General features: G+C 34.8%; 5 protein-coding genes across 6 annotated transcripts; all 5 read right to left on the reverse strand.

Moving 5' to 3' along the window:
* Window positions 1-3,451: 3,451 nt before the first annotated feature.
* Window positions 3,452-7,636, reverse strand: LOAG_00130 (hypothetical protein; the record flags this gene model as incomplete). Its single annotated transcript, XM_003135670.1, has 7 exons — window positions 3,452-3,652; window positions 3,983-4,055; window positions 4,433-4,966; window positions 5,371-6,177; window positions 6,428-6,705; window positions 7,142-7,283; window positions 7,494-7,636. 7 exons carry the CDS (start codon window positions 7,634-7,636, stop codon window positions 3,452-3,454), a joined length of 2,178 nt encoding a protein of 725 aa, XP_003135718.1.
* A 1,123-nt stretch (window positions 7,637-8,759) lies between these two features.
* Window positions 8,760-11,272, reverse strand: LOAG_00131 (UDP-glucose 4-epimerase). Its single transcript, XM_003135671.2, has 7 exons — window positions 11,135-11,272; window positions 10,816-10,931; window positions 10,572-10,685; window positions 10,210-10,389; window positions 9,885-10,059; window positions 9,541-9,716; window positions 8,760-9,446 (listed from the first exon to the last, which is right to left on the reverse strand). Exons 1-7 carry the CDS (start codon window positions 11,247-11,249, stop codon window positions 9,276-9,278), a joined length of 1,047 nt encoding a protein of 348 aa, XP_003135719.1. The 5' UTR covers window positions 11,250-11,272; the 3' UTR covers window positions 8,760-9,275.
* A 665-nt stretch (window positions 11,273-11,937) lies between these two features.
* On the reverse strand, window positions 11,938-14,719 carry LOAG_00132 (hypothetical protein). The gene is made up of 6 exons (XM_003135672.2): window positions 14,514-14,719; window positions 14,198-14,370; window positions 13,698-13,915; window positions 13,089-13,381; window positions 12,758-12,955; window positions 11,938-12,671 (listed from the first exon to the last, which is right to left on the reverse strand). The coding sequence occupies exons 1-6, from the start codon at window positions 14,703-14,705 to the stop codon at window positions 12,030-12,032; spliced, it is 1,716 nt and encodes a 571-aa protein (XP_003135720.1). The 5' UTR covers window positions 14,706-14,719; the 3' UTR covers window positions 11,938-12,029.
* A 266-nt stretch (window positions 14,720-14,985) lies between these two features.
* On the reverse strand, window positions 14,986-17,235 carry LOAG_00133. 2 transcript variants are annotated; one of them, XM_020445353.1, is made up of 3 exons: window positions 17,203-17,235; window positions 15,631-15,858; window positions 14,986-15,256 (listed from the first exon to the last, which is right to left on the reverse strand). In XM_020445353.1, exons 2-3 carry the CDS (start codon window positions 15,838-15,840, stop codon window positions 15,086-15,088), a joined length of 381 nt encoding a protein of 126 aa, XP_020306845.1. In that variant the 5' UTR covers window positions 15,841-15,858; window positions 17,203-17,235; the 3' UTR covers window positions 14,986-15,085. The 2 variants fall into 2 exon arrangements, with proteins under 2 accessions (XP_020306845.1, XP_003135721.1); XM_003135673.2 differs by lacking the exon at window positions 17,203-17,235 and having other exon boundaries at window positions 15,631-16,156.
* LOAG_00134 (hypothetical protein) lies at window positions 16,273-16,739 on the reverse strand (the record flags this gene model as incomplete). The annotated part of the gene is made up of 2 exons (XM_003135674.1): window positions 16,273-16,423; window positions 16,627-16,739. The coding sequence occupies 2 exons, from the start codon at window positions 16,737-16,739 to the stop codon at window positions 16,273-16,275; spliced, it is 264 nt and encodes an 87-aa protein (XP_003135722.1).
* Window positions 17,236-17,622: the final 387 nt, after the last annotated feature.

Consider the following 17,622-nt stretch of genomic DNA (forward strand, 5'->3'; position numbering starts at 1 on the left):
ACTCACAACAGCAACAAGTTTTCGAATTCAGTGCTCAAACGCAATCAATGAATGTAGCTTCTAACATTGTGCAGACTCTGTAAATCGACAACTGAAACTTTCGAGTCCCTAATTATCCCACAACCTATTCGAAATCCTCCCCAGCACCGCGAGTATCCCAGACGGCCCAGCCTCAACCCTCCACCCTATTCCCACCAATTTCCACACATCGGACAAGAAATGGAAAGGTGGCTGGCCGTCCATCACTTTTCAGTGTTTCACGGCTCGTCCAAGATGAGTCCCAAGTTTCTCCTTTCGAGTCTTGGAGAAGTGGGCCTCGATCCTTTTAGATTTCGGGGAGGGAGGTGTAGGCGTTGCTGTATATATATATATGTATATATATATATATAATATACTAAGCTCAAATATGATAACGGCACAAAGTTATCTCCGCTGTCACATGCAATTCTTTCTAATGTTGGAGACGCAAAATGTGGTATTCATTAAGCTCATAACAAGCAGTCTTTCTCTTAAAATTGTTGGAATGCACAGAAACAGGAAGGTTTAGAAGTTTTTTATAAAAACTGAAAAACTAAAAAACTATAAAGAACTATAAAAATTATAAAGAACTTATAATCCTTAAAATCAGCAGTTATCATACTATTAGAACAATTAAAACAGTATGATAACTGTTGATTTTAAGGAAGGTTGTGAAATATGCAGAAACCTAATGAAAAATGAAATATTGGTTTCCCCTGCCTTCTGTTCTTTTCACTTTTTTTTCATTTCTTTTGTAGCGCGCAAATCCTTGGGTCTTGCTCAGTCTTCCTTTCGTCGTTAATCTTTGTTCTCCGATTTCTGTTTGTACCAATGCCTTCCTTTCTTTCATCATTACTTTCATCCCGTCCATAATTAGATTAAATGATATTCATGATTCATATTCAACAGATTCTATCGCACAATTATTTTAATTGAGGGTATTTTATCTGAACAATCTTTTATCAGTTCTGTCTTCTCTGTTCAACGTTTTTTCTTGGGAGTATTTTTTGCTTCCTTTAGTAATATTTCCACTTACTTAGCAAATGGTTGATAAGAAATAACCTGTGTTTGAGCAAGTGATTTTATTGTGTCCAGCGACATATTTCATAAAATCTTTCAATAAAATAAAAAAAAATTTTTTCCTTAAGAAAAGAATCTTTTCCTTCTTTAACCTAATTAATTCCCATTCAGTTGGTACCAATTTTCCCTGCAGTCCGACTTTTCATTATTCACAAATACCAAGCAGCGAGAGGGTAAGCCAATCTCTCCCATCAGACTTTTGTCATTCTGATAATATGATGAGCACCATGTATGAACTACAGAACCGAATGAAAAAAAAATTCTGCAACAGAACAGAGACATTGAACTTCATTCTTCACAGCCGTTGGAAATGGATTTTAAAAGAGAACTAGTCCATTTTCTTGCTCCATCTTTTTTTTTTTTGCAAGCAAGGAAAATCAAAAAAGCCGAATAAGCAAAAACGACCCCAATGAATCGCTTCAACAGTTTTTGGATTTTCGGAGAGAATGTTCATCCTTCTGAAACTTCTTTTATTGTAACCAAACTTTTTCCGTTTGGGTCCAAAATTTTGTAACTTCATACTCTTCGAATACTTGCACTCCAGCTAGAGCAGTTGCTAGAACAACGTCTAAAACAATGGAGATTCAGACTTACTCGACTCATGGGAATTTAAGAAGTCAAATGTTTATTCGCCCATTATCGCATACCAGAATGAACACAATAGAATGAGTTATAGGACAGTACGAATTTCTTCTGTTGATTATAGTAATTAACCAAAATTCACTAAATAATTTTACATGTAAAAGTTCCACAAGCAATGCCAAAATATATAAATGCTCACACATATACATGCATGCTCAGAAATGCTAACAGGAGCATGTTTTTGTAACACTTTTATAATATCAATTTCAGCGCCTTGGATTTCTAATTGTATTTCTTTGAGTCATAAATTTGATATTAACCTTGCTGTAGTCAAAGACTGATTTATACATCAACTTAATTCAAAAATAGAACCAATAAATAGCCTGAAGATGGCTTCCAAATTAGTATCGTTACAAATTGAAGTAAGAACTTCATAGCTATAAAATAAAACTTAAATTACATAATAATTTAATTACATAACAATTCATGAAAGAATTCAAGCACACTTCGTCACCATAAGTTGAGTGGAAAATCAATTACTTCCCAACATAATTCAAAAATTAATATCAATACAAGTTGTTTAGTACCAAATTTTTAGCCGAAAAATAAAAAAGAAATTAGGGAAATTTATAAAAGCAATGAAGAAGTGAAGGAAATAGCCGAGGTAAAGATTTCATAATCAAAAACTGAAAGGAATTCAATATATTTTTAGGATAGTGAGGGTAAGGTTAACATTAGGTCTGAAGAGATATTAAGAAGGTGGCCAACAGATACTACTTATTTTTCGTTACTTATTTGGTAATAGGAAGTAAGACAACCCATCTGCTAACATCACTCTTACATATTAGTGTACATTACGACACTTACAACAAATTTTTTTTTTTTCGTCTGCTCTATCAAAATGTTTACACCAAAACAAATGATAATTTATGTTTTTTTTGGAATAACAACTGCCTTGCCTTTCCAGAAGTTTGGTTTAGATTAGCAAGACGACAGCAATCCCACACATAATGATGGAAGCGTAAACGTTAAAATTCGGAGATATTTGACTGATTGGGAACTGTGAATTGTTAACTTCCTAATTGTTGATAACCTTTCACATAAAATTTAGTCAAAGCAGAATTATTCTCCGCCATCTTCTTTCATCTTTCACATAAAATTAAGTCAAAGCAGAATTATTCTCCGCCGGTCTTCTTTCATCCTTCCTTTTGTTTTATTACCTCGTTGCATTCAGAAAACTGCAGGATTTGTCACTAGTTTATCAAATCTTAAAGAAGAAAAAAAGTCGAAGGTCCACATATATTTCACAACAAAACGTATCCCAGCAACTGCATAAATTATCTATCGAGAAACGAATGCAAAGTCTAAGAATTGGTGATGCCAGTAACTACTCAGAAAAGCATTCCGCTTGTCAATTTTTAAAGAAAGTGATTGGAAAAAGTAACGAATAATTGCTTAATTATGTATAAGTTAGTGAGAAGATACAACAAGCAGTTAGCTTTGTTAAGTCTAAAGATTTCGATTCAAGAAACAAAATTACCTTATAATATCTCCTTTCGAAATTATTTGTCACATCCATGTTATCAAGTTTCAAGTGAACTAATCAAATTTAGAAAGTTTCCACTGAATAGAGTAACGTGGGTATAGATATGCAGCCCTTGTTCTTACGGTGAAAATATGATGGTAGTGATAACATCTTTAGAATGGACAAACAGAGAGAAGTGAAATAAAGAGCATTACGAAATAAGACTAAGTTAAACTAATTAACCTGCTAGTGATTTTCGACTTTTGGAATTTCCCACGGAAACCAATTTTCGATCAAAATATCCCTAAGAGCTATGGCGTGCACGGTAAAATGTTGATAACAGGAAGAACATAAAATATGAAGGATCTGAAAGCGGTCTACTCGGGCAAATGCCGGATTCTCCTCAAATTCTCCTTTCCAAATATCCAATGTATCCATTGGTTTGCACTGAAATAAGACTTTAAAGTTCTTTTCAAAAATGAAAGAAAAGTAATGTAAAGCATCCTATTGCTTGCCGACTAGTAAATTTTTAGCTTTTAAGATTTTCAGGTTTAAGATTTCATAAAGAAATAGGAACATATTAGTAAGAGTGGCAAAAATGAAATTATAGTTTCTCAATGTAGAATAAACTTGGCGTTTTCATCCAATCCCGAAACATCCCATCAACTGTAACCTATCAGAGAATATTTTCAGCAATAAGTGGTTGGATATGTTTTTTAATTCAGATATGAATCTAAAATTTTACTAGAAAACGTGAACATTTTTGAAAAGACTTACAACAATTGCAAAATCATAAGTGACGACTTCGTTGATACGCACTTTCCGATCCCGCAACATTTCCAGAATAGTTCTGCAATAGAAAGCATACAAAGCATTTACACACAAAAAATGCGTATATTTTTGTAAAAAAAAAATTGAAGAACCGCTTACAGGCACATAAAGTCCTAGGAATTAAGCAACGAAATCGAAAAAAGCGACTGAATGGCTTCTTAAAAAAAAGTTGGAGAATAAATTATTCATTCTATAATTTGAACTGTTGAAATTTCAAACTTGTCACACCTTATCAGACACGCTGCCAAGTGATCATTTATTTGTTACCTCTATTAGCTCATCACCCTTAATAGTTTACTCTCCAGTAAATTCAGACAGATGGGTTAACTCACATATATTCGTGATACTTTCACGACAACAAAATATTTACTGTAATAAAATGAAAAAAAAGCAAACCTGGAAATAGTAATTCCAGTAAATTTCTTAATAAGAACTCGCCGATCAGGAGTGCGTACAACAAATGAAAGGCGCTCGACGGAACTATCTACGTATGTACTCAACCTAAGCTCTTCTTCTTCATATTTCTGCTTACTAACAGCTACTTCCGGTGACTTTTGTGGCTGACCTTTTTCATTCGTCTTTAATCTGTGCAATGTCTTCGCTAACTTATCAATATCTTCCCGCATATCCCATAGTGTTTTTGTAGTGTGCGTTTGTTCTCTTCTTCTTGGCTTCCTCCAAATCTCGATATATCCCTTTTTCGAAAAGTTAGCATCCTCATTATTGGTCGGATTTCCTGCCGTTCCGCTAATGATTTTTACGTATGGTTTTCCTTTATTTGTTGCTTCGGCACGTATATTTATATTCACTAATTTATGAGATCGCCCATTTGAAGTTGAACTTAGTGAATGGCTGCTTTTGTAAAATGACAAAGTTGCAACTCGTCGAATTAATGTGAAACGGAGTGAAATTTTCAACATGCGATCTATTCTGAAAAGAGTTTGGGAAAAAAGTAATCTTAACCTACACGGTACAACCAATGCATCCAAATTTCTTGAAAGAATTTGCTCAACGGTAACTAAAATTTAAGAAATAAAAACCAAAAATCAAGTCTTCGTTTGTTAAAACAATATAACAAGTAGAACAGTAAAGAAAATTTTTAATGATATTAGAGATTCAAAAAGTCAACGAATACGATTTTTAACAACGGAAAACAATACATAAAAAAGATTGTTTGCAAGTTCTTATGGATACAATTGACCGTATCAAGAAAACACTAGAAAATTCAAGTGAATACAACAGAATTTCAAACATGTGTGCCACAATAAAAATTAGTAAAAACTTCATACTTAACGAATAAAAATTAGTGGGTGGTAGGGTCCGGCGAACAGCACTTGATTTTTCCGTCATTTAAAAATTTTTTGAAATATAGTACCACTTGTATTTCCAATCCATTTTTATAGGCAGTCATCGTACTCTCTGGCAAGTCCTCTAGAAATGATATCCGAACTTTTCCACTTTTCCCGAATGCAGATTCTAAACGACCTACCTCACCAGTAGAAAGATAAACGTTCATTTTACAGTATGTATCAACGTTCGTTTCTTTCTTGAACAGAGAATTGCAAATTATGCTTCGTTCATTTTCGATTCGTTCAACTTTTCCAACTTTTTTCTTCCGCCGAAATCGACATATCTGTCTTTCGTTATTAAGCAATTTCAAAAATGTGCCATAGAAGACAAACCGACAACCTTTACCTTGGTAATCTAATCTGGATGTAATAAAAAAGCTACCCTCTTTTGTGTATACAAATTGTTCCAAGCTGAGTATTGCAAACTTTACAGTTTCATCCAGTTCCTGTACCACTTCATAATGATCCTGTTCTTCGGGAAGTGCTGAGGCTAAGAACTGACACTGTCCAATGACAGTATCGAAACCAGTTGAAACATGTAATTTGGAGCCCTGACGAAGAATTCCTTGGAAATGGACTACCCGATTTACACTGACCAACAAGAATTGCACACGGTGCAGTGTTCCTGGTTCATATATAATCGTCCGATTGATATCTTTGCCAGAAACATTGTGGAATAATAGAGCTGCTCGATCTCCCACTCCTGCACTACACACATCTTCTTTCCAACGTTGCATACTTTTGATTTTACGCTTTTCCTGTAAAGCTGCTATTTCTACGTCCATTCCAACTCTAAAATATGGTATCGCCATATTCAAAGATTTTAACACTCTATTTTTCACTCTATAAAATTTCTTCTTTTGAAATTCTTGCGATCATCCTTTCATATAATTTCTAGGATGGACAATATTTAACCAAACATTTATTGTGTATGTCTCAAATTGGTATATGATATTAGTGATTGTAGTAAGTAGTAGAATGAGTTCGGAAAATCTGAGAGTTATTTAAAATGATTGTAAAAGTTCAACCAAAAAAAATTTACTTGCATATTCCATCGACAACAGTGCCTGTCATTACTGTGCCTTTGCCTTTAATAGAAAAGCAATGATCAATAAACATCATGAAATGACCAGAAGAAACTCGTTGAGGTGCGTATAGAGCCAAATGCAAAGCATTCATTAATGCCATAACCCCTTCCTCTTTATACTCCATTAACGATATTGGTACAACTTGTAAATTTGAGTTTATCTTCAAGCTAGATGCTACCTTTCTGCAGCGCCTCGTCATTTGCTCCACTGTTTTCTTGTCTACTAAATCAATCTAAAACAGCAAAGATTCTCACCAAAAATAATTCCTTGCATAGTTATTACTTTAATGATGTTGCAATTCGAAAGATTTCCGACATAGAAAAGTCAGTTAAATTATTTGATTTAAATCCAGTATCCAATTTCTTCCATTCTGTGGTTGATTTTTCTTTTTTTAAATGAATAAATGAAATCCGGGTGGAATAGCAATATAGCAAATGGTGAAATTTTAGTAGCAAAATTTCGCAAACGAAGTATTTTCCAGGATTTAACTAGGATAGGGTTCAGCAATCCACATCTTGAAAATAGAATTTTGTGCATAACCTTCACTATGATTGTCTTAGACAAAAAAAGAAACATGCCTAAAGCCCATTTCAGTATTATTGCTTATGGTTTACAGTTCATAGAAATCATAATGGCAAATTTTAAACCATCTAAATTTAATGATCAACCTTGTTAATGACAAGAATAACATGGTCTGGACAGAAAAGCGATACAAGGAGGAGATGTTCAGCGGTTTGTTGTTCAATTCCTTTGCTGCTATCTATCACAACAATTGCCATATCAAAAACTGATGACGCTGCAAGCACTGACCTGGCAAGAACGGAAAGCTTCAAACAGATTCCACATTACTCACAGTAAAAAATAAGCATGGAAATAACTAATTCCCCTTCATTTTTTTTACAACATTTTCTCATGTCTACAAATACTAAGTACTCTTTTCAAGGCATCGTTACACATATTTGAATTATAATTAAATAATTAGTTTGCTTACAAATTTCAGACAAAACTAATGTATAGCACCTGATTAATGACGCATGTCCAGGACAGTCGATCAAAGCAATTACTGTTCCATCGATAGTCAATGTAGAGTAACCGAGATCGATTGTATTAGCTCGAAGATTGGAGGTTTTGGCATGTTTATCGAATGCAGCAGTCGAACCCATTGTGGATAATGCCTTCGCCAAAGTTGTTTTGCCGCAGTCTACATGTCCCAGTATACCAACGTTTAACGATTTTGTTGCTGCCAGTTTGTTTAACTGAACTCTTCGTTAATTATTATATTCCAAATAGGACCATATACATATGGTACCAGAGATACACAAACATTAATATTCAGGGACTTCTGAAAAAACGGAAGTCGGTTCGAAAAGATAACTGTAGAGTAACCGAGAAAAAAAAGGATTCAAAAAGACAACTACTTTAAGCAATTTCAAGTTTTAAACCAGAATCTTGAATTGCAATTCAAACGGCTGATTCCATAACTGTGATCTAAACTCGCAAAAAGTATTATTAATCAAACTGCTAATGTAAAGTGAATGAGAGACGTGTTTCAAAAGAATTTTATGATTATGAGATGTGAAATGTAACTGTAATGTTCTAAAAAAAACTATCCAGATAGTTGGAAAACAACTTAGTGTCTAAAATTATTCTCTGAATTAAAGAATAAAGTAATGTCTACAACTTCCCGTAAAAAATGATTGTTTAAGACACATCTCTGCATTACAAAGCCTATTATAAATCAAAAATAGCAAGTCTTATTACAGTATTTGCGTCATCAAAAGCGACACAGCATGCATACTTAAGAAATTCATGATGTGAAGTATCAAAATATCCAGTTCAATTCATCAGCAGAGTAGAGTGATTAATGGTCAGAAGTCAGATGAGCTAAATGATAGAACTGGAAATACAAAATCAACAGAGGATTAAAAACAGTTCCGACGAAATTTTATTGCTTTACATATGTAAAAAAATCATGTGACATCTAGGCCAGGGGCAATTCGAAGTTTCAAGATTCCACTACATACTTTATCTTATCCATACTGGATGCCACAAAGAAGTTCATAATGATTAAAAACAACCCAGGACAAAAAGTTCAGAATAATACATCAAAATACCCAATAAATTAAAAACCGTGCGTTTTTTACTACCTTCTTGTCACGGATAAATAATATATTTTTGCAGAGTCTTCTGATAATATTTCGAAACCCTAAATCATTCTGTTATCACTGATTAGTTACAACATCAGCATGGAAATTATGAACTTATAAAATTATAGAAATAATAAGCCTGATTTCCTCAATAAAAAATGAATAGAACAGTAAAATGGACATAGGACTAAGAAAGATCTCACCAAGCCCATCTAGAAACAAAGCGAAACATTGGGAAAGAAATTTTATTACGTCGAAGTAAAATTAGATCTAGAAAAAGGAATGCACAAAAAAAGGAATGTTAACGTTGAAGTAAAATTAGATCTAGAAATTCAAACAGTTCTAGATGTAACAATGAAAATGGAAAAAGGAATGTACAAAAGCGTAATGTTTGAATTTCATTTAAAAGCATGAAAACGATATCCCAAACTCGTGCTTTCGAATATAATATTTCAGTATTGGAAAGCACAAATGTAACTGAACAAAGGTATAATAATAAGTTGACGCCAGAAACAAAATACAATGAAAAATTGATATCGGAACTGAAGTTGACCGGTTTTGCCTCTTCACCACAAGAATTAGAAAATTCAGGTTAAGCGATGAACGAAAAATGAATTTCTTTAATGCGTGAAAACTTCGATCAATTCACTAATACTCACTGTGATAGATAACCATTTGGATTCTTTATCTGCCAATTCCACAAATCAGAACACATCTCTTCAAGGTCATATTGACATTTCCAGCCAAGCCTCTTGGCAGCCAACAATGGATCGCAATAAATGCAGGCTACATCACCTGGTCTAGGATGACCATTTTCCGTTTTTATCTGCAATTTTAAAATTTTAAGCTGAAAATAGAGGAAAAGAAGACAATGGTAACGGACCTGCCCTAACCAAATAATCAATTAATGATAAATTCACTTGTTGTCCACTAGCTTTCTCGAAAGCGGCAACCATCTCTAAAACTGAGCATCCTTTTCCAGTTCCAAGATTATAAACTTCACAACCAGATTTTTGCTCTTTATTTAGATGATCAAATGCTGCTACATGCCCTCGAGCTAAGTCCATAACGTGAATGTAATCTCGTACACCGGTCCCTGAAGTGATAAAAATTCAAATCTTTTTCTTAAAAATCAAAAATAAACCCATGCCGACAAAAAAAAAAAGAACTAGTGGATGGTTTCTGGTGTTTGCACTACAACAGCTGAAAAGTTTTACTGCCCATTCACTCTTTCCCGAAAAATGGCCATATAAAGTCACATTACCATCAACAGTATCAAATTCGGTTCCAAATATGTATAAGACTGGTAATTTTCCAATGGCCACTTGGCTCATGTAGGGCATCAGGTTGTTTGGGATTCCTTTCGGATCTTCACCAATGAGACCACTAGGATGAGCACCCACGGGATTAAAATATCTTAGAATGATTATATTCCAGCTCTAAAATTCAAATAAGATAATTCACATAGTTAAGACAATGCAGTCAAACAGATTTATTTGATGTCAAAATCGAAATTTTTCCATGAATATTCAGTGAGCTAATTGCATCAACTTTCTTTGCCAAAATAACTTTGATCAGTTAACTCTCACTTTATCGGCGTTAGCTAAATCCATCAAAATTCGTTCAATCATATATTTGGTATGACCATAAGGATTGGTAATCCCACATCCCACTGGATCAGTTTCTTTAATCGGTAAACTTTTTGGTGGTCCATAAACAGTTGCACTGCTTGAGAAAACAAAGCTTTTGACATTGTATTTTCCGCACAGCTGTGAAATAGTTTTTAAATATATTCAAAATTAGTAATCAGGAAGAGTATTTCAATGGAAAACTCGGAGAAGTGTTGTTCCAGATATAAACCAATTCAGTATATAAAACAGTATGGAGGATGTACTGATCATAGCTGCATGCAATGACAAATCATGTAATGACAAAATTAACGAAAAAATACCTTGAGTAAAATCAATGTAGCAATGAGATTATTACTATAATAATCAAGAGGTTTTTTTACCGATTCACCAACTGCTTTCCAACCAGCTAGGTGAACTACACCACTAATCGAATACTGCAAAATAAATGAAAAGCAGCAATTACTGTATCTATTTCTACACCTGAGAGGATGACTTGTTAAACATATTTGTTAAAAACTGTTTTAATAGTTAAATATGGATAATCAAACTCAAATAAAAAGAAACCTTTTCAAAAACAGCCTCCAGTTGTTTCTCGTTGCTACAGTCAGCAAAAACAAATGGCACCTCTTTATTTATAATTTCTGAGACACGCTTCAAACTGACCGCATTCCCCTCGTTATCTTCAAAAAAAGACATTGTTAATAAAAGCATAAAAGGAAAAACAATCTTAAAGAAGTTAATTCTGAAAATGGAACATGACATACTTCCAAAATTCCGGAAACAATTTCAAATTATTCGACATGTGCTTGCAAATAACTTCTTTAATTTCTTACTTAATCTAGACGGAATTTCTAACAGTGCATACTGCAGCGAATAAATGAACCTTGTACAGAATTCGAGAAATTATCGATACAGATGACATCATATCCAGCGTTCAGCAATTCCAACACAACATGGCTTCCAATAAAACCGGCAGCTCCAGTTACTAAAATTCTCATTACGCGAAAAAATAGTCCTGAAAGAATCACTTAAATTCCTCATCCTTCTAGCCACAATGCAAATATAAATCTCGTCAACAACTCATAGCCATCAGTTATTTCAACAAGAAATTTATGATTTCAAGGTCATGATTTGACATGTCATATCCTACCCCCCTCCATACCTGTCTTCAAGCAAAGAACGAACAAGTTGATTGTGACGTCCTCACTGATCAATATACCAACACTTTCTCATGGGTGACACACCTTCTGCATCAGTATTCAACTGTCAACAACATGTAAGATTAAACGATGGCACACCACCATCAAAATGATGTAATTAACGTGTTAATTGCAGGAAAGACCACAATGAAGACATATAACCCAACGGTATTCAATTTTCTTGCATTGGATCCTTTCTGGACATCAATTAAACAAGCAATAGTAAAAATTACTTATCAGTTGTATATTATGCATTTCAATGAACATTTTATATACAGGAAGAAATAAGTATTCTTATTGGTCGCAACGTGACTATCACTTGGTGTATGTTAACAACGAACATCCTTGGCATTTTAGCGTAGAGATTGAGCAAACGAGCTCAAATACGAATGGAAAAAAGAAACTGAACAAATAAGTACAAGCATTATAGAACTATTCATTCTAATTCCACTCTCAATTCTTGGATCTTTTATTTTTAATTTTATTCCTTGTTTATATCTTTTTCTTCAATACACTTTTTGTTCTCATCAAACACATTTCAAACAAAATCAAATTATTGCCACATGTTGGTTCGTAAACTTAAGAATGATACGTCCAGTCAGGCACAAAATCAGCCATCATTTGCTGAATAGTTAGCTCACGACTAACTACATCTTTATCCAAAATTATGACGTCAGAATCTGAATTAAGTTTTATTGTTGTTGCATCTACAGCAAAAGTATTTCGTGATTCCTCTTGCTCCGCTAAAGTGTACCCTATTTTCTCCGATATTTGTTCTTCAAATACAATCCCTAATGTTCCCGAGGACTGCGAACTTTCAATCCTTGAAGAAAACATTTCTTCGTCATTTTCGGAACCAATCCGTACATACTTCAAGGTTTTTCTTCCTGCTGATGAGTATGTTCGCTTTCGAACAGTATTTTCCGCTGATACCACTTCAACATTTGCACAATTCTCCACAGGAACATTACTAAAAAGTACATTACTGACTGCAGCGCTGTTAGATTGCACTTCTGAGTTCTTTGGCATAGCTAACGAATTCTGAGAACCGCCGAAATGTATCTGCTGGTCATCCATCACAATATCATTCAACTTCTTCAACAAATTTTCTTGGGAAACCATTATTTGAATACGCGGTCGCGAAATGGAAGAACACAGCGCTCGGCCAAGACGTACTTCATCACACCAAATTTCGCTGCCATTGAAGATGCTTTGTGCAATCTAAGAGAGAGTAATGAATGCATTAATTTTATGACACTGAAAATGAAAGCAGAAATGAATAATAAGTCAATTCTTTCAATAATAACCTGTATAGGTGATGGCACCAATTCATTATTCATAGCTAGCAGTGAATTTAATAGTGAAAGCGCCGGCCTACAGTTTCGATTTTGGAAAGCCTCCTGACAAACTAAGTGCTGCAGCTCTATCACATCCCGAATGTCCAATAGATATGGTCTTAATTCCAACATTACACTAAGTGCTTCAGCGTATGCTTTTCCGTATTCCTGAAACTGGTGAAACAAATCTTACTGGAAATAAAAACTATTTGAAGGCAATACCGCAGAGTATAATAGACCGGACTAATTCTAAGTAAATCGTCATTTAATATTTAAAGACCAAAATACTATAATGGAGTACCTGTGAGTGTAATTGACAGCGGGCAGAACGAATAAGGGTTCTAAAAAGAGCATTAACACTCAGATCCGGTCCCAACTGAACATATTCTTTTACTGCTTCGTAATATGCTTCACTTGGTTGACAGAAATCGTTGATAAATGAGGAAATCCTTCGTACAACAAGATGTGCGCAGCTTTTCGCTTTTAACAGAAAAGTCTTTAACCATCGGAAAATAGAACTTAATTTTTCGGCTTCAACAACAGTTGCTGATTCATATGCGATATCCAACCACTCGTTTATAGCAACTTTGTCATCTGAAAATCAGGTAAAAGATATGAAAGTATCTTTATGTTGCACTGATAGAAGTAAATTTTTGACTAAATCTGTTTATGTCAAGTTCTGTATGTTAATAGTTAGCAAATATTGAACTACGTTGCTGAAATATCCAATCAAATCGTTGAAAAATTCAAAGACAAACAAACCAAGAATGACGTCAATCACAAACATATGTAATCCCATTCTAAATAAAAATATGGTAAACAGAAAACATGCCAGCTCATATAGTTTCCAAGAGACATATTCTCTAAAAATGCGCTTTGCACAACTCTGTAGAAAACATCAAAGTAATACCTGGCGAAGACCTTTTCATCACTTCTATATGCAGATTGAATATTGCAGAAATAAACTGCGGAAGGTATCGGTGTACAGCTGTCTCAAAACGAAATAGTACCTTCTCGTTTTCATCCTTTTCTTCAACAATCATATTATTCAACATATTTTTCAATGTTTTTAGCAAGATGTAGTCATACTTCGTTCCGGCCCATAATGCGTATATGTTGGAAGTGAGCCTATAACAACAACGCATAACTTCAGGTAATGAAACAATGTATTAAAATGTCAATAAATGGATAAAATCAATTTAACGTTAACATGATTAAGCTCAGATTGAAAATAATCAAGCATATTGCACCCTGATTTTTATCGCAGTATAATGCAATGAAAACAGCTGTGCTAAAGTTATATATACTCAAAAATTATAACATTTCACAGTCTCCTCATAACATGCAAAACCTTCATAACAAAAAATCAAATTTATAAGTATCCGAACCGAATAAAACTAAAATATCTACCTGATGCTGCTTTCTGAACAACTTTCAACACTGAAATCCACAGAACGTGAACAAATATAAGCTAAAGTTCGTTCATTGAAACTTTTGAGCCAATGAAAACGAACAAGGAATGAACGGACAAAGTGCAACAGGGGAACCGTAACTGGTTGTCTGGCAGCAGCAATCAACTTTTTCTAGAATGAGCCCATTGGAAAAAAGGAGGAAACGATTTTCAACAATTATTTTTTGTATCATCTACTCATGATTTCCGTTTTCCATTCAGCACATGCCAAAGCAAAACGCAACAACTAGAATTGAAACAAAAACTCCAAAGTACCTGAATTCTAGATGAAATGGTTCTCAACATCTCTGGATCACAAGCATAAACTAATTTTGCAAGCAAAGCCCAACCAAAAGGATCTTGTCCCGTCAATTTTCCACATTCTTCCACCAATGGGAGTAATTTCATGCGTAATTTGATTGGATCCGTGAGAATTTCAAGCACATGCTGCACCCTTTGGTGTTCCATTATTACTGGAAGCTTCAGTAACGCAATTTTTCAGTTAATTTAAACCTTCATCCAATGATCATCCCCGACTATTCCTTGAAACAATACTCAATCAAATGATTGCTCAACATACTGAATGAAACGATGACTTTCTGTCCCTACTCTAACGGTTGATTCCTCATTTCATCATATTTTCTTGTTGAAAATGTATTCGAAGAATGCCACATCACTAACAAATATAACTATGGATTCTAAATATTATTGTGATGATAAAACCAAGGAACATGGAAAGGTCGCAGAATGAAGAAAAACTTTATTTACTACAATGTATACAAAACTAAAAAGTAAGGGACCCAAACAATGTTAAAACAATGCACACAAATTTACACTACTACTTTCCCTTAAACAATACTCGACTTCTCTTGGGCGGCTCTTTTACGGGAAGCCCGTTTCAGTAACCGTCTTTCTCGCTCGAATTCTTTCATCCTCAAGATATGATCTTCGTATTCACAGTTTTGCCATCCATGATAATCATCTATGCAATAATAATGCGAAAACGGAGCATACTGTCGCTAAAACATCAGGCATTAAAATATTGCAAAAACCACTGATTTTTTTTTGTTACAAGGAACTGTGGCAAATCAGTATTACCGCCAGTTTTGTGCCCTCTTATATATTTCTTCACATATGCATAGAATTAATCTGAATTTTTGAAAGGAAAAAAGTGTGAAGATTTACGAATAACCAAGATCAAATTTTGAATGTGTTTTTTACTTGCCCTTGCATTCATTTTCAAGAATTCTTACATATCGTAAAAAATCGAATGGAAGAGTGAAAAAGACTGCATACAACTTATTCTGCAGTACTAATTAAAGTCTCACCGTAAAAATCAGGATTGTCCTAATCATACGCCAGTTAAGCCAAATGTTCTATAAAGCATAACAACCTGGCACTTTTTGAGATTAATCAGTAGGTGAGCGCAGTAATCACGATCGCCGAATTCCAGCTTCCAGTGATCCATTTCCTCCCACGTTGTTTTCATTTCACGCGGTTTTCGTCCTTTAGGAAATCCATAGAGTGGATCGAAAGTGGGAGGTCGATCCGTTCGAGGTGAAACTTCTGGATCTTCCAGTGATACAGATAATCGAGTACCCATTCAGCCTTTTACCATTAACTGCATGAAGGAAAAAAATAAAGAGGTTGAGTAGTTATATTCACTGAAGCAGCTGAAATCAGTCCAACGAGGAAAGCGTTCGAAAGAATGGCAACAAATCGCACAGAACAAAACGCGACTTTAGCACTATTTTCTAACTTTGCAATTTTTGCCGATATATAGGAGGGGATCGCCCAGAAATAAGAGATATTAGAATTCATTAGTCTTTTATACATCCAAGTATGGCTGTAATGAACAGAAATGAAAGCTGTCGCAACAACAAATATATGTTTGGAATTCTTGGACTCCACAGCACACCAATAAACTCCATTAATCGATCATAACCTCCATTAACCGCTGTTTTTAGAATGGACTAAACTGACAACAATAAGGTTACTCTGTCTACGGAAATCGAGAATTACCTGCTGAAAACGGTTAACCCATATCGTTTCGACTTGTATTTTCTAGGAATCCTAAGTCAAGACCTACGCTATAACGGCGATCCCCAGTAACATCAATTCTTAACTTCCTGCTGGGGTCCATCAACTGGCGCATCGCTCTGTCAACATTTGATCGCATTGTTCTACTTGAAGTTGATGCATCTATTCCATTGAAGAGTTACTTTTAACCATTTCGCCTAAAGCAACTTAATTATTCTCAATATCACTATCCCGAATGTGAGTACCAGTAACATCAATTCTTAACTTCCTGCTGAAGTCTATTCTATTCCTCAATCAGCCCACCGCGGACAATTTCAGCTCTTCGAGAAGATTCGACCAACACACAGACCTCTGATTTATTTTCGACTGTTCACAGCTATATGGGTTGATAGTAAAAGAACCCGTTTTATGGATGGTTCCTGCGATTTGTAGCAGGTAATAATGGAACAGAGCCGGAGCCATTTTTGCACATGCAGATGGTCCTTTTTAACTTGAAATATGCTAACGTCTTGCAAACGATTTGTCGAAAATGTGATGGAATTACTGAATATCGATCACAGCGTCACCACTTTTATTTACCCTACATCTGATCTTACCCTCCATCCTTTGGAAATTGCTGGCTACACTCCCCTATTATTTCTAATTGCAAAAAGTTATTATATCCGCAAATCGCAAAAAGTTTTATATCTCATACAAGTTCCTGTATGAAAAATAAAAACAGAAATAAAATGAACGACACAAGACATCACGACGGATACCTTATACATATGCAAATTTACAACTTATACAATTCGTGCGTTTTCTAACACTTGCACTGTCAGATATTAAGGCTAAGCTGCAATCTAGTGTGAACTTAGGTCCCGAAGACATGACTAGTAGTCCCCACACGGGTTACATAAGACTGACAAGACAATCAAAATCATACCTCATTTTCACTATGAGACTGGCGTAGGAGGGCAGAGGGCAGAGGCCACCTTTACAGAGACGATTTGCTACAACTTTCCACCTCGGTGTGGAATAGTGGGGGAGTGAGTAGTAGAATTGGGACGTCGGGAGGAACTTCTCTCGTTGTGTTTGTATCGGTATATATATATACATAATATTAAGAAGATAAGGGGGATGAAATGCCGCTGGTTTAAAAAGCTTGAAATGCTTATTTTCCTATTTACTCGATTTAAAGTAACTGAGGCATTCAGAAAATCGATATCCATCGTCAGGCTTCCATCTGGTATTTAACTCGACAGTTGGTATCAAACTTGCATGAATCTTCGAATTTTTACATGAATTACAATGCCACTCTGGTCGTAGTAAATCTGATGAACTTGAGGCGTTTGGTGCTGTCATT

Source organism: Loa loa (assembly GCF_000183805.2).
Source record: "Loa loa unplaced genomic scaffold supercont3.30, whole genome shotgun sequence".
Lineage (NCBI taxonomy): Eukaryota > Metazoa > Nematoda > Chromadorea > Rhabditida > Onchocercidae > Loa > Loa loa.